General features: G+C 54.3%; 1 protein-coding gene across 1 annotated transcript in view; it reads left to right on the top strand.

Annotated features, from left to right (window-relative positions):
• ADCY5 (adenylate cyclase 5) overlaps nucleotides 1-18,242 on the top strand; it is a 142,292-nt gene extending 124,050 nt beyond the window's left edge. Inside the window, exons 13-21 of the mRNA XM_077767618.1 lie at nucleotides 3,825-3,941; nucleotides 4,271-4,435; nucleotides 7,154-7,329; nucleotides 8,894-8,923; nucleotides 10,190-10,322; nucleotides 13,946-14,209; nucleotides 15,161-15,365; nucleotides 16,246-16,370; nucleotides 18,114-18,242. Coding sequence (XP_077623744.1) covers nucleotides 3,825-3,941; nucleotides 4,271-4,435; nucleotides 7,154-7,329; nucleotides 8,894-8,923; nucleotides 10,190-10,322; nucleotides 13,946-14,209; nucleotides 15,161-15,365; nucleotides 16,246-16,370; nucleotides 18,114-18,242 — 1,344 coding nt within the window. The remainder of the gene's footprint in view (nucleotides 1-3,824; nucleotides 3,942-4,270; nucleotides 4,436-7,153; nucleotides 7,330-8,893; nucleotides 8,924-10,189; nucleotides 10,323-13,945; nucleotides 14,210-15,160; nucleotides 15,366-16,245; nucleotides 16,371-18,113) is intronic.
• The last annotated feature ends 512 nt before the right edge of the window (nucleotides 18,243-18,754 follow it).

Genomic DNA, 18,754 nt, shown 5'->3' with positions numbered 1-18,754 from the left:
CCGAGTCATGGTTTATTAATTACGTCCCCACTCCTGTATTTCATGTTGAGTTGATTTGAGTTCATCGTACTGGGAATGTACTGGTTTGGAATTTTTTTTAATCAGTTGTTTTTCTGAGTCATAATTGTGAGTGAGCAGGTATTGAACAGTTGTTTGCACAGGCACAATTATCCTGCTGGAAAAAAAAACAGTCTCCGGGATCTGGTGGCAGCTGTGGTGTGTCTCTGTGAGGACTCTGGGCGAAGAGGTTCACCGTTCACGCTGGGATTAGTATCATGGGAGTTAAGGTCAACATATAACAGATGAACTTGTTGATTACAGGAGTCGATACTCTGTATCAACTGATACCTGAGCAGGATTTCAAATCTTCTGGAGATTTCAAAGCAGCAATTCCTGGGTTCGTACCTGAAGTTTTAAAGTAAAGAGCAGGTCTTTTTAAAGGATGACAAGGGAAAGCGGCTTGTAACGAGCCAGTGCATTAAAAGTCAATCACTTGTTAGATGTGAAGAACTATTTTTCAGATCGCATTTTAAAAATAGCCTGCAGTTCGTCTCCCGGCCTCTGGGTGGCCCCTGTGCAGCTCCTGGCCCTACCTTCACCAGGAAGCAAGCGCCATGCACATATCCTGTTCCCTAGCCAATTTCTCATAAGTAATAACCTTTGCCGACATCTCATTGGTGAGTGCAAAATGATAAAGGAAACCCTTCAATTGTTGGATAGGGTGATCAGAACTGAAATGATTTAAATAACATGGGTCAGGTGGACAGGAAGGAATGGCAACATTTTAAGCAGACAAAAATTAGAAACCATCTGTCCATACCTTTTCAGAGTGGAGTCTTCATGCTAGCTCCAGAACACTCTCCCCAGCTGTGAAACAAAAAAGACCTTCAGTAGGAAATAGGGAATTTCATTCTTACTGGCAATAGAGCTCTTTAAAAATGCAAACATTCACTAAAGTTTCTATTGAATTTAGTAGCTCATGAGCATTTTATTTCTGAGAGAGAGACAGCGTGAGCAGGGGAGGGTCAGAGAGAGAGGGAGATACAGAAACTGAAACAGGCTCCAGGCCCTGAGCTGGCAGTGAGCACAGAGCCCGACGCGGGGCTTCAACTCACGGACCGTGAGATCACGACCTGAGCCAAAGTCAGACGCCTAACCAGCTGACCCACCCAGGCACCCCTCATGAGCACTTTAAAATGCATCGTTTCGTTGAGTCTTCGTGGCCACCTTGGGAGATGGATCTTCCCTATTATCAATATGAAAGCTGCGGGGCAGAGCCCTTGATGATTTTCCCAGGGTCAGGCAGCTGGTAAGAGCTGTTTAATAAGTGTTTTATCGAGATGCAGTTCACATTTATAAGATGCACCTTTATGAACGTGGATGAAACTGTAATTCATTAGTTTTTAGTATATTCATAAAGTTGGGCAACTGTTAAACACTGTAATTCTGGAAACTTGTCATCATCCTGAAGACACACCTCATACCTGTTAGCAGTGGCTGTTCATTCCCTGCTCGCCACAGCCCCTGGCAGCCTCAAACTCTACTTTCTGTCTGTATGAATTTGCCTGAACCACCACATGTGGCCTTTTGAGATTGTCTTCTTTCACTTAGCATAATACTCTCAAGGTTCACCCGTGTTGTATTATGTAAAACCATTTGTTCCTTTTTATGGCCAAACGATATTCCATTGTTTGGAAATATCACATTTTGTTTATCCTTTTGAGTAGTTTCCACTTTCAAGCTATTATGAATAGTACTGCTATGAACATTTGTATACAAGCTTTTACGTGGACTTACATTTTCAGTTCTCTTGGGCATATCCCTAGAAGTACAGTTGTTGGGTTGTGTGGTAACTATGTTTATCATTTTGAGGAGCTGCCAACCTGCTTTGCAAAGCACCTGCACTATTTTGCATTCCCACCAGCAATGGATGAGGGTTCTGATATCCCTACGTCCTTACCAACACTTGTTGTCGCCTGACTTTTTGATTATAGCCGTCCTGGTGGGTGTGAAGTGGCATCTCATGTTTTTGATTTGCATTTTCCTGATGGCTCATGACAAACATCTTTCCACATGCTTGTTGGCCTTTTGTATAGATTATTTGGAGGAATACTTCTTCAAATCATTGTCCCATTTAAAAATTTTTTTTTAATGTTTTTATTTATTTCTAGGAGAGAGAGAGAAAGACAGCGTGAGCAGGGGAGGGTCAGAGAGAGAGGGGGTCACAGACTCTGAAACAGGCTCCAGGCTCCGAGCTGGCAGTCAGCACAGAGCCCGACGCGGGGCTCGAACCCACGAACCGCGAGATCATGACCTAAGCGAAAGTCGGACGCTTAACCGACTAAGCCACCCAGGCGCCCCCATTGTCCCATTTTTAAATTGGGTTATTTGTCTTACTGTTGAGTTGTAAGAGCTCTTTGTATACAGAGCTCCCCCTCATCCATGATTTCACTTTCTGTGGTTTCACTTCCTGTGGTCACTTGTGGTCTGGAAAGAGACGAGCCTCCTTCTGGCATATTGTCAGAAGGTCAGCAGTAGCCTAACACTGTCTCACCGTGCCTACGTCATTCACCTCACTTCCTTCCGCCACGCAGGCATTTTATCATCTCCTGTTCTCAGCAGGAGAAGGGCGAATCCAATATGATATTTTGAGAGAAGGGGAGACCACATTCGCATAACTGTTATTAGAGTATATTTTAGTAATTGTTCTATTTTCTTATTATTAATCTCTTACCATGCCTAATTTATAAGTTAAACTTTATCGTAAATGTGTATATATAGGACAAAGCATAATATGTATACATTTCCATACCGTCTACAATTTCAGGCATCTAGTGGGGGGTCTTGGAATATACCCCCCAAGGATAAGAGGAGACTACTGTGTTCTGGTCACAAGACCCGTATTAGACATGTGGTTGGAAACAGCTTTCTCCTATTCTCTGGGTTGTTTTTTTGCTTTCTTTCTTAAATGTACATAATACAGAATTCTCCACTGTAACCTTTTTTAAATGTGCAGTTCGGCAGCATTAAATGCATTCACCTTGTGGTGCAACCATCCATCTCCAGAGCGTTTTCATCTTCCCAAACGGAAGCTCTATACCCATGAAACAATAACCCCCCACTGTGCCTTCACCCGTGGCAACTGCCTTGGTGGACAAAGCCAACTGTGTAGATACGGCAGACTAGGTATTTAGTTACCAAAACTGCAGCGGGTCTTTGCGTGGATATGCCGTTTGTCTAGTTCAAGAAAACGCAGGGAGGGTTTGGTGAAGGAAATGGGATCAGTGGGAGTCCTGAGAAAAAGGCTCACTTAAGTCACTTGTCCAGGCCCCGCCTCCTTCTCACACGCTACTCTGTCCCCTTCTCACGAGCCTGTCCCGTCCCTCCAGACCCCAAGTTTCTCCAAGTCCTCAGACCCACAGCTCCCTCCTGCCAAGGAGCCTTCTGACCCTCCCTGGGAAAGTTCTAGGTCCTTCTAGGTCTCCCTAACTGCCATCTACGACCCTCCCTGATTGTAACCCTGACCAGCCCAGAATTCACATGGCAGATTCATGTGCCTTTTCCTCTGCTGGGGTCAGGATAGCATCTTTCCTGCCACCATGCCTCTCTGCCTGATAGACTCACTCCCGGCCAGCTGCACATTCTGTGGCGTGAGCCATTGCCCACTTGCACACGAGGAGGGTGTTCAGAAAGGCCCTCGGGGTTTTGCCAGCCAGAGACAAGGGCAGAGGGGAGGAAGGGTCCCCCAGCTCCTCGATGGCAGTCTGTCGTGTCCTCACTGAACTCTGTCCTGTCTCTCTCTCCCTCCTCTTCCCTCGGTGCAGCTCTTCCCGGCCCCGCTGCAGACCCTCTCCAGGAAGATTGTGCGGTCCAAGATGAACAGCACCCTGGTCGGAGTGTTCACCATCACCCTGGTGTTCATGTCGGCTTTTGTCAACATGGTAGGTGGCTCCGGCTCCCAGTGCCTCCCTGGGAGCCCTCCCGCCCCACAGTTTCTTTTTTGGGCTTTCCCTCAGGTTTGGATTCAGGTTTGACTCCTGACACGGACTTTTAGTTCCTTGCTCTCATGGCTGGAGGGACCAGAAGGACTCAGGAAGTCCCTGGGGGAAGTTTACGAGCCCCAGCCTTGCCAGCCCCTTGGCCGCTTCCAGGCTCTGCTCCGGTCCCCCCTAGTCAGCGTCAGGCTGCACCCGAGACCAGGCAGGCAAGCCCCCGCTGCCCTGTGGAGAGGGGCTGCCCCCACGGCTGACCCTCTCCCCCCCGCCCCTAGTTCATGTGTAACTCCAAGGACCTGTTCGGCTGCCTGGCGGATGAGCACAACATCAGCACCAGCCAGGTCAACGCGTGCCACGTGGTGGAGTCAGCGGTCAACTACAGCCTGGGTGACGAGCGGGGCTTCTGCGGCAGCCCCTGGCCCAACTGCAACTTCCCCGAGGTACTGAGCGCAGGCACACCCTCCCACCCCACTCCTGCTCTGCCCTTCGCTACTCTGGGGGAGTCCGGGGCTCTCAAGCTCACAGCCATCCCAGGGGCCTTGCCCCGGTCTCTCTGTCCATGAGCCGCACACCAGTGAACAAGGCCAGCCTTCCCCATAACAGTAAAACAGCAGGCCTACCCCGTGCCAGGCACTGTGCTGGGGACTCAACGTGGATTTACTCATCTCGTCCTCACAGCAGCCCTGTGACACAGACTCTATTACTTTCTTTTTTATACAGATGAAAGTGAGGCACAGAGAGGGTAAGTAGCTTGCCCAAGGTCACACGGCTAGTAAGTGGTAGAACCAGCTGAGTTCACTCAGCTCATCTGGCTCTAGAATTCTTGCTCTTAACCCGTGGGGAGAGCCGTTTCTGGACCCTCAGCTTCGGCAGCGGGCCTGCCTCCAGAGAACCCGCCTGAGCTTCTCTGCTATGAGCCAGAGAGCAGGGGGGGAAGCATAGGAGCCCAGGCCCAACCCAGGACCGCCACCGAGGTCAACCATCCAAAGCCTACATACAACTCAGTAGCCACTAGGATATTCACAGATGTGTGCGGCCATCATCATAATCTAATCAGAACATTTTCATCACCCCCGAGGAAATCATACCCATAGGTTATTGGGTTTAAAACCCGGTGCCGAGAACCCTCAGAGCAGCATGCATTAAGTGCCAATGGTGTGCAAGGTGCTTCATTCACCTTTTCTTCGGGGAGCGGTTTGAGCGAACAGCCGGGCCAGGCTTCCAGCCCAGGGCGTCCCACTGCACGCCCCGGGTCTTTCCCACACCCCAGCTGCCTGCGGGGCTCCCACAGAACTGTGAGGTGGTAGTGGTCGTTGCTCGTTTCTGGGGAGAGTCCAAGCTTTCATCCGGTTCCGAAAGGGCCCATGACTCACAGGTCCAGAACTGCTTCCCCGGGGCTGTGGCAGCCCCCACCCTGGGAAGGAACGTGATCCATCTCCCCATTCCCTCCACCCCCTGCCCCATACAGATGGGGCAAGGGAACCTTCGTGAAGGGCAGGACTCCACCAACATTCACCTAGACAAGCGCTTCTCTTCCACCTGCCGCTGGGTCTGGGCCGAGCCCTCCCAACCCGCCGGGGGCGGCCTAGGCTGCCTCTGTCTCTGCCCCCTCCCGCAGCTGGCCTGGCCCACAGGAGCCGCGGCTTGAGGGCTGTTTGCTGAGAAGCAGGGGCTTGTTTGATCTTATACTTGCCCCTTGGTGGCCACTTCATGGCAGACGCTGAGGAATGGGCCAAGGGAGTGGGGGCAGTGGCTGTAGGGCTTATTCTGGGTCCTCACTTGAGGGAGATGGTGGGTCCCAGCCTGGCCAGTTTCAGTCCCACTGACCCCAGGCCTGCTGACTACGGAGCTCGAGAGGTCACAAGTGTTCTGATTCAGCAACTCCTCACAGACCCCAAGGCCCTTGGGGATGCCAGCAGTAAGCCTTGGCCTCCTGGCTGCCTGGCTCAGAGTCTGATGGACACCCAGGCTGGCCCTGGGGGCTCCCTCCCCTGCCCCCCAAGGACAGGATTATTATCTTTGGGGCTGAGTTATCTGGGTGCCCTCTCTACTCCTTCCTCTGCGCCTGTTCCAGGTAGTGGCTTCAGGCTGGCCCCTCCCCCTTCCGGTCACCAGGGGCCCTCTGCAGCCCCTCTCTGGATTCCGGAAGGCCCCGAAGAGGCTCAAGGTCCAACCTGGGAGTGCTCCCCATCCCCACCCCTCCCTGCTCTGTGCCACTTGGCTTCCAGCCCAAGGCAGAGGAAGTGAATAGTGAGTCCGAGTGCCTGACTCAGAAGTCATGATGCTAAATTTAAAAGAAAGAACAAAATAACGATGCTGGCATGTCTAAGATTAGCATCAGGGGACGAGAGAGCAGAAAGGAACCTCCGAGGTCTCTGGTTCAGCTCCTCTGTTGTCAGAGAAAGAAACCGAGGCTCTGTGAGCTGAAGCGACTTCCCCAGGGTAAATCGTGTGGGGCCACAAGCCCTCGTCTGCAGCCTTCCAGGCCAGATAGATTTAGAACTTTGGAATTTTTTGGAGTTAAAACGAGTATCTCACACCCCCAGTGTAGCCTGGGCAGCACCTGATAGTGAAATTCAGTAATATTTCTGCAGCAAAATGTATGAATCGTCCCCAGAAGCAGGCTCAAGATGATAATTAGCATCGCAACACTTAGACAGTCTTTGTCACCAAATAAGGCCAGTTCAGATGTTGCCACCACATCAGCCATGAAATGGTTTCAGTTTGCCAAATGTGGGATTCAAAGTTGCAGATCACGGGCTGGGGCTGTGCTCCCTTCACTTACTGGTGCACCAGGCACAAGCCACCAGGCACTTCCTCTCATGGAACGACAGCAGGGAGCCCGTGACATTGGAGCTTTTGCAGATGGGGAAACTGAGGCTTAGAAAGGTTGAAGTCACACAAACAGTCCGTAATGAATCAGAGATAAAACTCCGGTCTGCCTGAGCCTGGAACCCTGCTCTAACCCCCGGGCTCTGCTGCCAGCATTGGCCACACTCAACCTGGAGCCCTATCTCCTGGCTCCTAACCAGGGCCCTTCCTGTTCTCTCACAGGTTCGCAGCAGCAGAAGTGTGGCCAGCTCAGGCGGGAGTGGGTGGGGGCGGGGGGCGCGGGCCGGGGGGCCAGAGTGCTGAAGCCCACTGCCCTCTCTCCGCAGTACTTCACCTACAGCGTGCTGCTCAGCCTGCTGGCCTGCTCCGTGTTCCTGCAGATCAGCTGCATTGGAAAGCTGGTGCTCATGCTGGCCATTGAGCTCACATACGTGCTCATCGTTGAGGTGCCCCGTGTCACGCTCTTTGACAATGCTGACCTGCTGGTCACCGCCAACGCCATGTAGGTGGCTTCCCGCACTGGGTCTGGGGTGTTGTGGGGAGGCTGGAAACGCAGGCGGCTGGGGCTTGCAAGGGGAGTGTTGTGTTGCTCCCCGGCTGAGCATCTGAGCAAAGCACCCGTGTCTTGTTTTCCTCCTCCCTTCCCCAGTGGGTTGGGGAGTGGCCTCAGGGTGACTAGGTCCTGCTGTCCCCTACAGTTTGCTACTCAGTCCTCCCCTCAGGCCTCAGTGAATTGTTCCTGTTTGTCCAGGGTAGTCTCTGATGAGCTTTTTCCACTTAACCCCATCTGCCTGTGGCACCTCCCGCCCAGAAGAGGAAAAATTCATCAGAGCTGGGTAGCAAAGTCTGTGGGAGCAGAAGACCAGCCTTTGTTGTCCATGGGCTCTATGTTGTTCTTGAGCTAGGCACTGGGACATACATTATCCCTTTTCAGCCTCAGAGCCACGTAGCAAGGTCAGCAGGGCTGCCAGGATGGTTGGGTGGTCTGTGCACTGCTCAAGGTCTCCTACTTATGATGGTGAGCCGTTAGGTCCCACATCGAGGTAGCAGGCATGGGAGTTGTGCCTCAGGCTGTCTAGCTCCCAGTAAAATGGGAATAATATCTATAGTAGTAAAATGTATGTAAAATGCCTGATTTCACTCTTTCCCTGCCCCCTACACACATACACATACATACATTGGGAAGTGCAAAAAATGTGGGTGACAGGTCTGTGTCCCCTGAGAAGATGCGGCAAACCATTCATCCATCTATCCATTAATCCAAAAATATTTCTTGAGGTTCTACCATGTTCCTTCCCCTACCCCAGCCTCCCCTTGTGCTAAAGCAGCAGGAGAACAGAAGTCCTTTCTGGTCTGGGAGTCCTGGCTTTCCTCCAGGGCAACGCTGTCCAATAGATAAATAATGCAAGCCACACATGTAATTTTAAATTGTCCTAGTAGCTATATTAAAAAGGCAAAGCATGCAATTTTAATATTTTTATTTAACCAATATATTCAAAATATTAATGTGTAGTCAATAGAAAATGATTAATGAAACCTCTTACGTTTTTTCCCACACTAATTCTTTAAAACCTAGTATCTATTTTACACTTACAGGACATTTTAGCTTGCACTAGCCACACTTAGAGGCTCAGTAGCCACACGTGGCTATGGTAACTACACTGGACACAGCATAGGTGGAGTGTCTCTTCTCTGGATGCAGCAGAGGGCTGGGGTGGGAGGTGGGCTGGCTTCTGCCCAGGTGGATGTGCTGCGGAGACCCAGGGTCCCTGGGTCCTGGGTACAGGCTGGGTGATTGGTGGTCATGAAGACCAGAAGCTAGTTGGGGCTGGGCTTTCTGTAAGCCTCCCATCCTGAAGGTCCCATCCTTGGATCCAGAGGGGTGCTGGGGGCGGGGGACGAGGGAGCAACTGTAGTGGGGGCAGTGGCATCGGGGCAGCAGGGCTGGGAGTGGTGGGGGCGTAAGGCAAGGTGGGAGATAGAACAGGGGAGGGGGCAGAGCGGGCGTGGAGAACGCCCATGGCGAAGAGCAGCCCCGAACAGCCCTCCCCGCTTCCTGTTCACAGAGACTTCAGCAACAACGGGACCTCCCAGTGGTGAGTGGATTTTCTCCAAGTCCTCTGACACAGCTTCTCCCTGCCCTTGGCTCTGAGCTGCCAGAGTCCAGCAGCCCAGGGCCCAGCAGAGAAGGCGCTGGTGCCCATCAGGGACGGGGCCTCTGAGGCAAGGTGGGCAGTGAGGGAGGAGGCTGGAGGGGCAGGGAAGCCCTTTCCTCCCCGAGGACCAAGGATTCCTCACTGGGTAGATGCCTTTCTTTTCTTGTGTGATTCCCACCAGCCCAAGATGTTCTAGACTCAGTAGCTGGGTCATTAGGACCCAGGTCATTTCCAAAGGCATCACCTTAAAGCATCTGGCTTCCAGCTCTTCCCCAGGAGCATGTGTGAGCCCCCAGGCCCAGGAGAAGAGGAGCTGGTGCTCCCCACCACTGCAAGTAGAGAGGGGCCAGCAAGGCCTGGGGGCTTTTAGGGTAGGCCCTGCACTGGGGCTGCAGGCTGGGCTCTCTGCTGGGACAGGGAGCAGGGTTTGGGGCAGGAGCTTTTATGAAGAGTATTTATTAATAATGTTAACAGGAATGCAATTAGCCATTATTAGCTACCAGCTGTGGAGTTCCTACTGTTAGGTGCCATACAACGAATTTTGTATACAGTATCTTTCTTTTTTAACATTTATTTATTCTGGAGAGAGAGAGTGAGCAAGCAGCGGAGGGACAGAGAGAATCTCAGGCAGGTTCCATGCTCAGCATGGAGCGTGATGCAGGAGCTCGATCCTACATCTGTGAGATCATGTCCTGAGTCAAAATCAAGAGTTGGACACTTAATACACTGAGCCACCCAGGTGCCCCTGGTATCCTTAATTATTAAAATGTGGGTGTTGTTATCCCATTTTACAGATTAGGAAATTAAGGTTCAGAGAGGTTAAGAGACTTGCCCAAAGCCCAGAGATGGCCTGGCTCCCTTGTTACTATGTCCGTGGCCCCTATCTTGTCCACTGGGAGACACCTGGGATGTATGTGCTGCCTTTTACAAGGGCCTCATTTATTCCCTGATGTGACCAGAGGGAAGCTCCCCAGTGATGGGAGAGAGGCAGGCATCAGGAGAAGGGTGTAACGGCTGCTAAGCTGCTGGTGTGAGCAGGGGCTGAGACAAGGCTGCCAACTGAGAGGGCTTCCTGGAGGAGGCATTGCCTCAGGCAAAATTTAAGCAGGAGAGTAAGGAGAAGGGGGAGTAGAGGGAGGAAGAAAAAGGGCTGAGGGGGCCTCTGAGCCTGCCACTAGGTGCCAGGCATCTACCTCCCGCCTGCAGCCCTGAGCATGCGACCAAGGTGGCGCTGAAGGTGGTGACGCCCATCATCATCTCAGTCTTTGTGCTGGCCCTGTACCTGCACGCCCAGCAAGTGGAGTCCACCGCCCGCCTGGACTTCCTCTGGAAACTGCAGGTGGGTGGCCCCGGGGCTGGCACTGGGATGGGGGACGCACCCTGTCCTTGCGGCACTTTGTGAGTTGAACGAGTTCATCACCTGGGCTGGCTGAGCCTTCGACCTGCACTGAAGGGGTGTCCCTGCAGGCCTACTCCCTGCTTTCTGGAGCCAAGAGCCAAGACCCAAGACCCTGGAGCTTATTCGAAACCATCCCACCCTTGACAGTGCTGGGACTTTGATGGGCCCAAGACATATGCTCTTAAGTCACAAATACTGTCCAGACACTGCTGTGTGCATCCAGAGGAAGGGACAGAGGGCAGGCATGGCCGCTCCAGTCTGCGGTGCAGGCAGCAAGGAGTCAGGAGAGTGGGGAGCGTGGTCCCCGCGGCACAGGCTATAGTGCAGGAGTTGGTCCCACAGGCTCCTGAGCAGGGCTCGATGTGACCAGAACTGGCTTGAAGACTCTTCCAGCGGAGAATGGGGGGAAGGGGCATCAAAGACTATCAACCGGAAGCCCGGACGGGTGGCTGTGCCCTGGCCCTGGGGAGAGGTGGCCCAGGTAGGGGCAGAGGCAGTGGGGTGCTAGGTGTCCAGGGCAGTGCCCCAGCCTCCAGGCTTTGTGCCCTGTGCCCTGATGGTGTCAAAACCTGGAGGAGGGGATGCCACTGGGCCACACACAGGATGATGCTCCAGGTGCCCGTGGTGGACCCAGTTGCTGCTTGTTACCTGCTGGACTGACTCAGAAGGCCCAGAAGAGGGCGCCAGACGTGAGAAAGTCTTCCCAGTGGGCAGCCTCAGACCTGTTATTCCTGCTGGGCAGGAGGTCCTGGATTTTTGTTAAAGATGGGGGCAATCTGTGGCCCCTGCTGTGTTTTGCATGAGGTTAGCTGAGATCCCCCACTGAACAAATGCCCTGACGTTGGGGGAGGGCCTGTTTTGCATGTGGAATGTCCCCTTATCAGCCCTGGTCTGGGAGGGACCTGGGGGATAGCCAGTGTGGGGCTGTGCCTTCTCGGCTGGCTCGGTTTGCTGCCTCCCTGCCTCCTCGCTCTCTCGTGCCCCTCAGGCCTTTGGGGAAGCTCCCTGGAGGCCCCAGCTCTCTCCTAGGGGCTGCCCAAGCTCTGTGGGACCTGGGGCTGATTTCCCTCTAGTTCTCTGCTCACGCACACTTCACCTCCCATACGAGCCCCCAGGAAGTCCCCCGCCCCCAAGACTGTTGCTTTCGTGCAACTCATTTGTGTGGCAAAGATCTGGAGAAAGGGCTGGAAGCAAGGGAGGGGTGAGCCTGCCGCTCAGCTCGCCTTTGTGATCTGCTGCCCTGTCACCCCCACCCCGTGTCTTTGTCCAGCCCGAGTGCACAGGGTCGAAGTGAGGCTGCCTGCCAGGGCTAAGCAGAGCGGTCTGAGCCTCCCTCCTAGCCCCACCCCAGTGCTCAGGCAACGGCAGCTCCCCTCCCATTTTGAAAACAATTAAGAAGGCCTGTGCACACGTGTGTGGGGTTGGGGGTGAGCATGTCTCTACCTGCCAGGTGTGTCAGCCTCTCTCCACTGAACCCCTGCAACAAGGCTCATGATGCTTACACATCCCTCCATCTCCCGTCCTCCTCCAGGACTTTTGGGAGGACAGCATCAAATACATACCAACAAGCAAAAACCTGAATACAGGTCCTTGGCTTGGGTGAGTGATAGTCCGGTGCCACCCGCCTCCCCCCACCGCCCCTCCAGTCTAACTCAGCAGCTAATTTTGCTGTTGGATCTCAGGTCATGGTGGCTGAGTGTGGTGCTGACAGGGAGCTGGGGAAGCCCAAGGTCCTTCGCTTCCCGGAAGCGTCTGCACCAGGAATACACCCTTACCTGAAAGCCTGCCCCTGGCCAAACTGCTTCAGGTCTTCTCCCTCTACCACAGCATTGACCTTATTAGGATCAGCAAGGGGGCTGTGGTCCCCTGAGCCCTCCTGCTTGGCCAGAGCCCAATCCTAGAAGTGGCTGGATATGTTGGGAGCTGCCCAATGTCATGTCTCAGGGCAGAGTTGTCCAGATGTGGCAGGAGTTCCTGGTCAGGACCCCAGGTTGTGCTTGTGCTTGGCTTGTGCTCCCAGCAGTAGCCAGTCTCCCACTGTCCCAACCCCAGCCTCCACCACCTGGTGCCTGGCACTGGGCAGATGCACTCTGGGAAAGCATGTGTTAGGTTTCTGCCAGTGCTAGGCTGATCAAAGGAGCTGGAGTGCTCCTAGGCCCCCAGGCATGTAGTCTCAGCAGCAGCAGGACTGTTGGTAGCCTGTGCATTTTCAGAGGCAGATGGTCTGGCTGGGGCTCTTATAGGGAGTAACCCTTGAGAAGTACAGAGGTTCCCACTTTGGCCTACTCCCACAGGCACACCTGTACCAGAGCAGGCAGAGGGTGGCTTGGGAGGAGGGGGGTGGTCAAAGCTTCTCACCTCATAGGAGCAAAGGTCCCGCTGGACCCATCTGGCATCTCAGGACCCACGAACTTCCTTAGGCATAACCTTATTGTCAAGGCTGTTTCCAGTGGGTCTAGGACTGATGGGCTGTAGGTCCTCTCCCCTCAGGTAGGCCTCTGAGCCCTGGGATCCCTGAGCTTTCTACGCTACCTGCTAGACCCAGGTCCTGTGGCCTTGGGTGGGCGTGCCAGCAATCTCCGCACGAGCAGCCACCATCCATGCGGAGAGCCAGGGAAGTGGTTGTAGGTTTCAGAGGTTGTAGCTGCAGCCAAATAGAAAGGCCTCAACATTTAGTTAGGGAAGCCCCCAGCCGGCTGGCTAGACCCTTTCAGTGGCCATGCTAGTGATCCTCGACCTGCCTATCCTACCAACACGGTTACTTCCAGCTAAAGGGACCATCTTGTTTGCCATCGAGAGGGAGAAAGGCCGCAGGCTGTACCGTGTACCTCCTGTGTCACATGAACTCTGGTCAGATGGCTCCTTGTACACCTTGGTGCATGACTATCCACACTTCAGGCTGTGGGCCACTGTTGGCCTCTTGACTCGAGGGCTCTTCACCGTCCCCTTAACCTGGAGGGTGAATGACCACAAGCCCCATTTTCCAGACCCAGAACCCAAACTAGGGGAAAACCAAAGTCAGTGGTGATGTCCCCATCCTACCCCCAGTGGCACTTTGGGGCATCTGTACCCCCTGGCCCTGGGGCAAGTCTGCTCTGTTGGAAACCAGGAAGACTGGTGCGGCTTTAAGCCATCATCCCAGTGGGGTCAGTCTGTTAAGTGATCCTTGTCAAACTGCTTTTCTGACTGCACCTCCTGATATGAAGAAAATGGACAGTCGTGGAGTGCTTGGTAGCTGGTGGGCCACTGGGGCTGAGGTTTTGGACCCTCCCTTTAAGCTCCCGCCATGGTCTAGCTTTTGAGATGCTTTCAGCCTCTCCTCCAGGACCTGTTTCCAGTCCTGGGTTCCCTCCTGTGGGAGGGAACTTTCCAAGGGGCAGCCAGCAGGCCACAGTTGGATGTATACAAGTGTCTCACTTTTCTGGTGGTCAGAGTGATAGATGTTCCTTGTGGAAAGTCAGAGGTGGGGACAGCAGGGGGACAGAAGGCTGAGCACTGTGGAGGTCTGGGGTGCACATGGGCAGGCCGTGTGCCCCTCCTTCTGACCGGACGCTGTGTCCTAGGCCACGGAGGAGAAGGAGGAGATGGAGGAGCTGCAGGCCTATAACCGGCGGCTGCTGCACAACATCCTGCCCAAGGACGTGGCCGCCCACTTCCTGGCCCGCGAGAGACGCAATGATGAGCTCTACTACCAGTCGTGTGAGTGCGTGGCCGTCATGTTCGCTTCCATTGCCAACTTCTCTGAGTTCTATGTGGAGCTGGAGGCCAACAATGAGGGTGTCGAGTGCCTGCGGCTGCTCAACGAGATCATCGCCGACTTTGACGAGGTGAGGTGGGGGGAGACAGGCACCTCGCCTCCGTTTGTTCCCCTGTAGTGTTACAAAGAAGAAAAAAAGCCCACAGACGCGGCTAGCCTAAGGTCACTGCTAGTAGGTGGTGGAATAGGGTCCCAGGCAGGTCAGTTGCCCCATTGAGGCCCTGCCCAACTACCTTCCCCATCAGCCACCAACTGATGGGGATAGCCATTCCCCATCAGCCACCAACCTTCTCCCACCCAGGCTGGGGCCCAGCCTTTGAGGGAGTCCAAGGAAGGAGGGACTCCTAGGCTAAGGGAGCAGGCAGGACAAAGATGCAAAGCCTGGAATAGCAGAGGCAGGAACACAAACGTGTCTTATTTATTATACCCTCGCCAAACCCCTAGAGTGTGCCAGGTGCTGGGGATACTGTGCCCAGTAGGGCATTTCAACCCTGGGAGCTCAGTGAGTGGGAGTGTGGGGAGGTCAACCCCAGCAGGAATATAGAACCTGGGAGGAGGAGGATGGAGCTGGGACTGGGCGGTGCTGGAAAAAGCCCAGGAGGCTCCTAGGGCAGAGTGTAGCTGGAATTGGCCGCGATGGGTCTGGGCAGGCTTCCGGCAGGGCGTGGAGATAGAAGAAGGGTGTCTCTCTGGACGAAGATGAGGTGGTATCCCTAGGAAGGATGGGGATGTGAGCCAGGGATGGGAGGAGATAGCCACCAGTCCCTGTTGGGGGCAAGAGGCTCTGACGTGACTAGCGAGCTGGCCCAGGGCTCTTGGTGCAGGGCAGACAGTGGCTCACGGTGACTGCACATGGTTGAGTATGGGAGGAGGCCTGCTCTGTCGGCCTCACAGAACTGGTGTGGAGTTGGGCCTCCTGTGTGAACTTAGGAGGACATGAGGGGCCATGCTGTTGCCCTTCCCTATAGATTTCAATGCCCCAGCCTTGGTGGTGACCCAGATTTGGCCTCCTTCCATCTAGATCATCAGCGAGGATCGGTTCAGGCAGCTGGAAAAGATCAAGACCATTGGCAGCACCTACATGGCCGCCTCAGGCCTCAACGATTCTACATATGACAAGGTGGGCAAGACCCACATCAAAGCCCTGGCTGACTTTGCCATGAAGCTCATGGACCAGATGAAGTACATCAATGAGCACTCCTTCAACAACTTCCAGATGAAGATTGGTGAGCTTGGCTTCTGGCCAGTCCAGCCTGGGAAGAGCAGGTTGGGTAAACAGCTACAGACCTTGGCAGGACTGGAGAGGAGAGTAGGGGAGGGAAGGGTCTTAAGAACTGATGATGTTTCTGTTTGGGAGCTTCTGCTATGTTTGCAGTCCTACTTCAAACACAACAGTGAGGTTTTAATGCAGCCCCATGTGAGAGAGGAGGGGGGGCACCCAGGGGCTTGGGAGACATGGCAGAAAGTGTCTAGACAGTGTCAGTTGAGCCATGTGTGTTGGGGAAGTTTCCTGCCTGCAGAGGACAGAGGACACTTGAGGTGGGGAACCAGCACGGCAAAGGGCTGAGGGGCAGGGTGATCAGGCTAGGTGTGTGGACCATGAAGGTGGCAGCCTTGCTTCCTGGAGCTGGGTCATGGCGGCATCCCTGCCCAAGTTCAGATGCCCAGAGAGAGGATTGCTTGGACAATGGTGCCCCTGAAAGAACCAGGAGCGAGCAGGAAGAAAAGGGCAAGTTCTGGTATCTGCGGTTTGGTTGGACTGAAAATTTCAATGTCACTGAAAGCAATGATTAATGCTGTGGCAGGTCACCCTGTGGCAGGTCACTTGATCCTTGAAGAGGGTGGTCCTAGTGATGGACTTGCAGGAACTCAGAACTGACTGGGGGGCGAGGACACAGAAGCAGTGCTGTGGGAATAGACCCCTGTGGTCTGAGTTGGCAGGCATTTTGTGGGAGCTGCAGGGTAATGCATGGCCTCAGGCCTGGAAGACCGTGGCTGTCTTCAGGCTGAGTCGGGAAGAAGCTGCAGAGTGTCATGAAAGGAATGAGAGTGAGGGTGAGCACTGGTCTGAGCCCTGATGACATTGCTGACTTCCGTCCCCTGCAGGGCTCAATATTGGCCCCGTGGTGGCTGGGGTGATTGGGGCTCGAAAGCCTCAGTACGACATCTGGGGCAACACAGTGAACGTGGCCAGTCGCATGGACAGCACCGGTGTGCCTGATCGCATCCAGGTGAGTGCTAGAGCATCCGCCACCCAGCCACCCACCTGGGGGCCTCTGCCTGATGCTCCAGGTCCCTGGGGCAAGCTGTCCCCAGTCCCCAGTCCCCAGTCAGAATTTCTGCAGTTTTGAAGGTAGTTGGTACTATGTCTTGAGAGCTTGAGACCATTGTGGTCCAGGCCCTCAGGACCTTGGACAGATCTTCACGCCTGTGCAAAGCCCTCTACTGGCCACAGAAGGAATTGGGGACGGGGTGGTAAAGGCAGGAGCCACTGCTGATGCTAAGCCCGGAGTTCTAACGCCTAGACCCAGGTATACAAGGGGACACAAAGACGGTTGTAGGGAGCAAGGTCTTGCCAAATGGAGCCCACAGCACTCAGGGCCTGGTGCAAGAGAACCAGGGAAGGCCTGTGATCCCTAGGATGGTGCCCCCATCACCCCAATTGCCAAGGGGCCTGGCCAGAGACTTTTTCTCCTCCCTTCATCCTGTGCATGCTGGCTCTTATGATTCCCAGCCTGCCTCTCTTCAACTGCTTTTGTTTTTCTTAGGCCTTTCATGATTCCTTCTGCTCCAATCTGACAACAGTGAGGCCCTAGACTGGGCTCTATTCCTATACCTCTGAACCCCCAGTGTCCCCATAAGGCTGTGGGCAGGGCACTTAGCCTCCCTGGTCTCAGTTTTCCCAAATCTGAACTGTATTTTCTTCATGGCCCTTTGCTCATACTGACACTGCTTAAATGTCCCTTAAATCCTCTCGAACAAAGGATCAGCCCAAGCATGGCCCTGGCCAGATCAGCCTAGCCTGGCTGGCTTATAGGTGCTGTTGGAGGGACCTGGCCCAATAGCTTTCTCTCACTTCTATCCCTGTGCCCAGGGGAGAAGGGACAACATGATGGGAGCTGGGAAGAGAGGTGTGCGTGCTTGCAGAGCATCCGACCCCACCCACAGATGTGTGGCTGCTGACAGTCCCTCACACCCAATGGCCCAGCACCTCACCTTTGCATAGGGCTTTCACATTCCTGGAATACGCATAACCCAGCTTGCCTTCCAGCAGCCCAGCTAGAGATTCCTGGCCCATCAGCCAGGCCAGGACAGAACCCTCAGCAGGAGTGTTGTGGGGTGGCTGGCGGGGGCATGAGGATTGTGCCCAGATGGCTTCATGAGGCATTCATCTGTATTGTTGCTCACATCAGCCCTACAATAGTGCAGTGATTACCGAAGCCACTGGTGAGTTCTCCTTTGTACTAAAAGCTAAAGCAGAGATGGGCAATGGGATACAGAACTGAATCCTTGCTCTGCCACGTTAGCTCTGTAGTCTCAGGCAAGGGACATAGGTTTTCTGAGCCTGGGATAATAGTACTTACCTCATAGATTCAATGAGATAAGCAGTGGCTCTCTGTGGTGTGAAAAGCCAATTTCCAGAAACATCTCTGATCTGTCCTCGAGAGACTTGGGTGGACACACCGGTCCCATGCTTGGTGTTGGAGCAGCGTCAGATTGCTATGGACTTCTGCTCAGCTTCTGCACTCTCTGTGGACAATAACAGGCAGTTCAGGGACCACAGGCCACACTGCCTGGCATGGAGTAGGTGCTGTCATTCTTCTGCTTTCTAACAGGCAAGTCCAGGGCCAAGCAGTGGTCAGTCCCTGAGAGCCCCTGCCAGGGACGGGATGGTCAGGCGGAGCTGCCTGACAACAGATTCACAGCTTAGGTCAACACTGGATTATCCTCTCTCTCCTCCTCTGCCTCCTCAGGTCACCACAGACATGTACCAGGTGCTGGCTGCCAACACATACCAGCTGGAGTGTAGGGGTGTGGTCAAGGTCAAGGGCAAAGGCGAGATGATGACCTACTTCCTCAACGGTGGGCCCCCGCTCAGTTAGCAGCTGCCAGCCGGCGATGCCAGGCAGCCTGGCCTCCAGAGAAATGGAAATGGCTTCTTTGTGGGGCAGGTGGAAGCCTGCGCACTAGCCCACGCGGCCGCGCCGGTGAGATTCTCCACTTTGACTCCAGAAGCAGCTTCTGCCTTTGTGGGCAGGCCGCAGCCTCCGTCCCAGGCCCCAGGGTGCCAGCGTCCTGCGAGCACCAAGCTGACCAAAGATGTTTCCTCCTTAGAAGACTCCGCTAGGCGTGACCTGAATCTCGAGTTTTCTAACGGGTACTGCTGCGCAGGTGGAAGGGAGCTGCTGAGTACTTACGGTGTGTGTGGCAGCCCAGCGTGCAACGACAGGGCTGAGGGGGAGGCCTCGGCCTTGGGTGGGTGGTTTGGCGGCCCGACTCTGGCTCAGGAGAACCCAGCGGCCCCAGGGGTCCGCTTCCCTATGTGAGCCTTTAAGCTGACAGAGGCCACAGCCCCTGCCCCATGGAGGGGCGTGCTGGCTCGGGAGGGACTGCA

This window comes from Crocuta crocuta, unplaced genomic scaffold (assembly GCF_008692635.1).
Source record: "Crocuta crocuta isolate KB4526 unplaced genomic scaffold, BGI_CrCroc_1.0 scaffold45, whole genome shotgun sequence".
Classification (NCBI taxonomy): Eukaryota; Metazoa; Chordata; class Mammalia; order Carnivora; family Hyaenidae; genus Crocuta; species Crocuta crocuta.
Note: the sequence above shows the minus strand (reverse complement) of the source record. Positions and strands in the feature narration are given on the sequence as shown.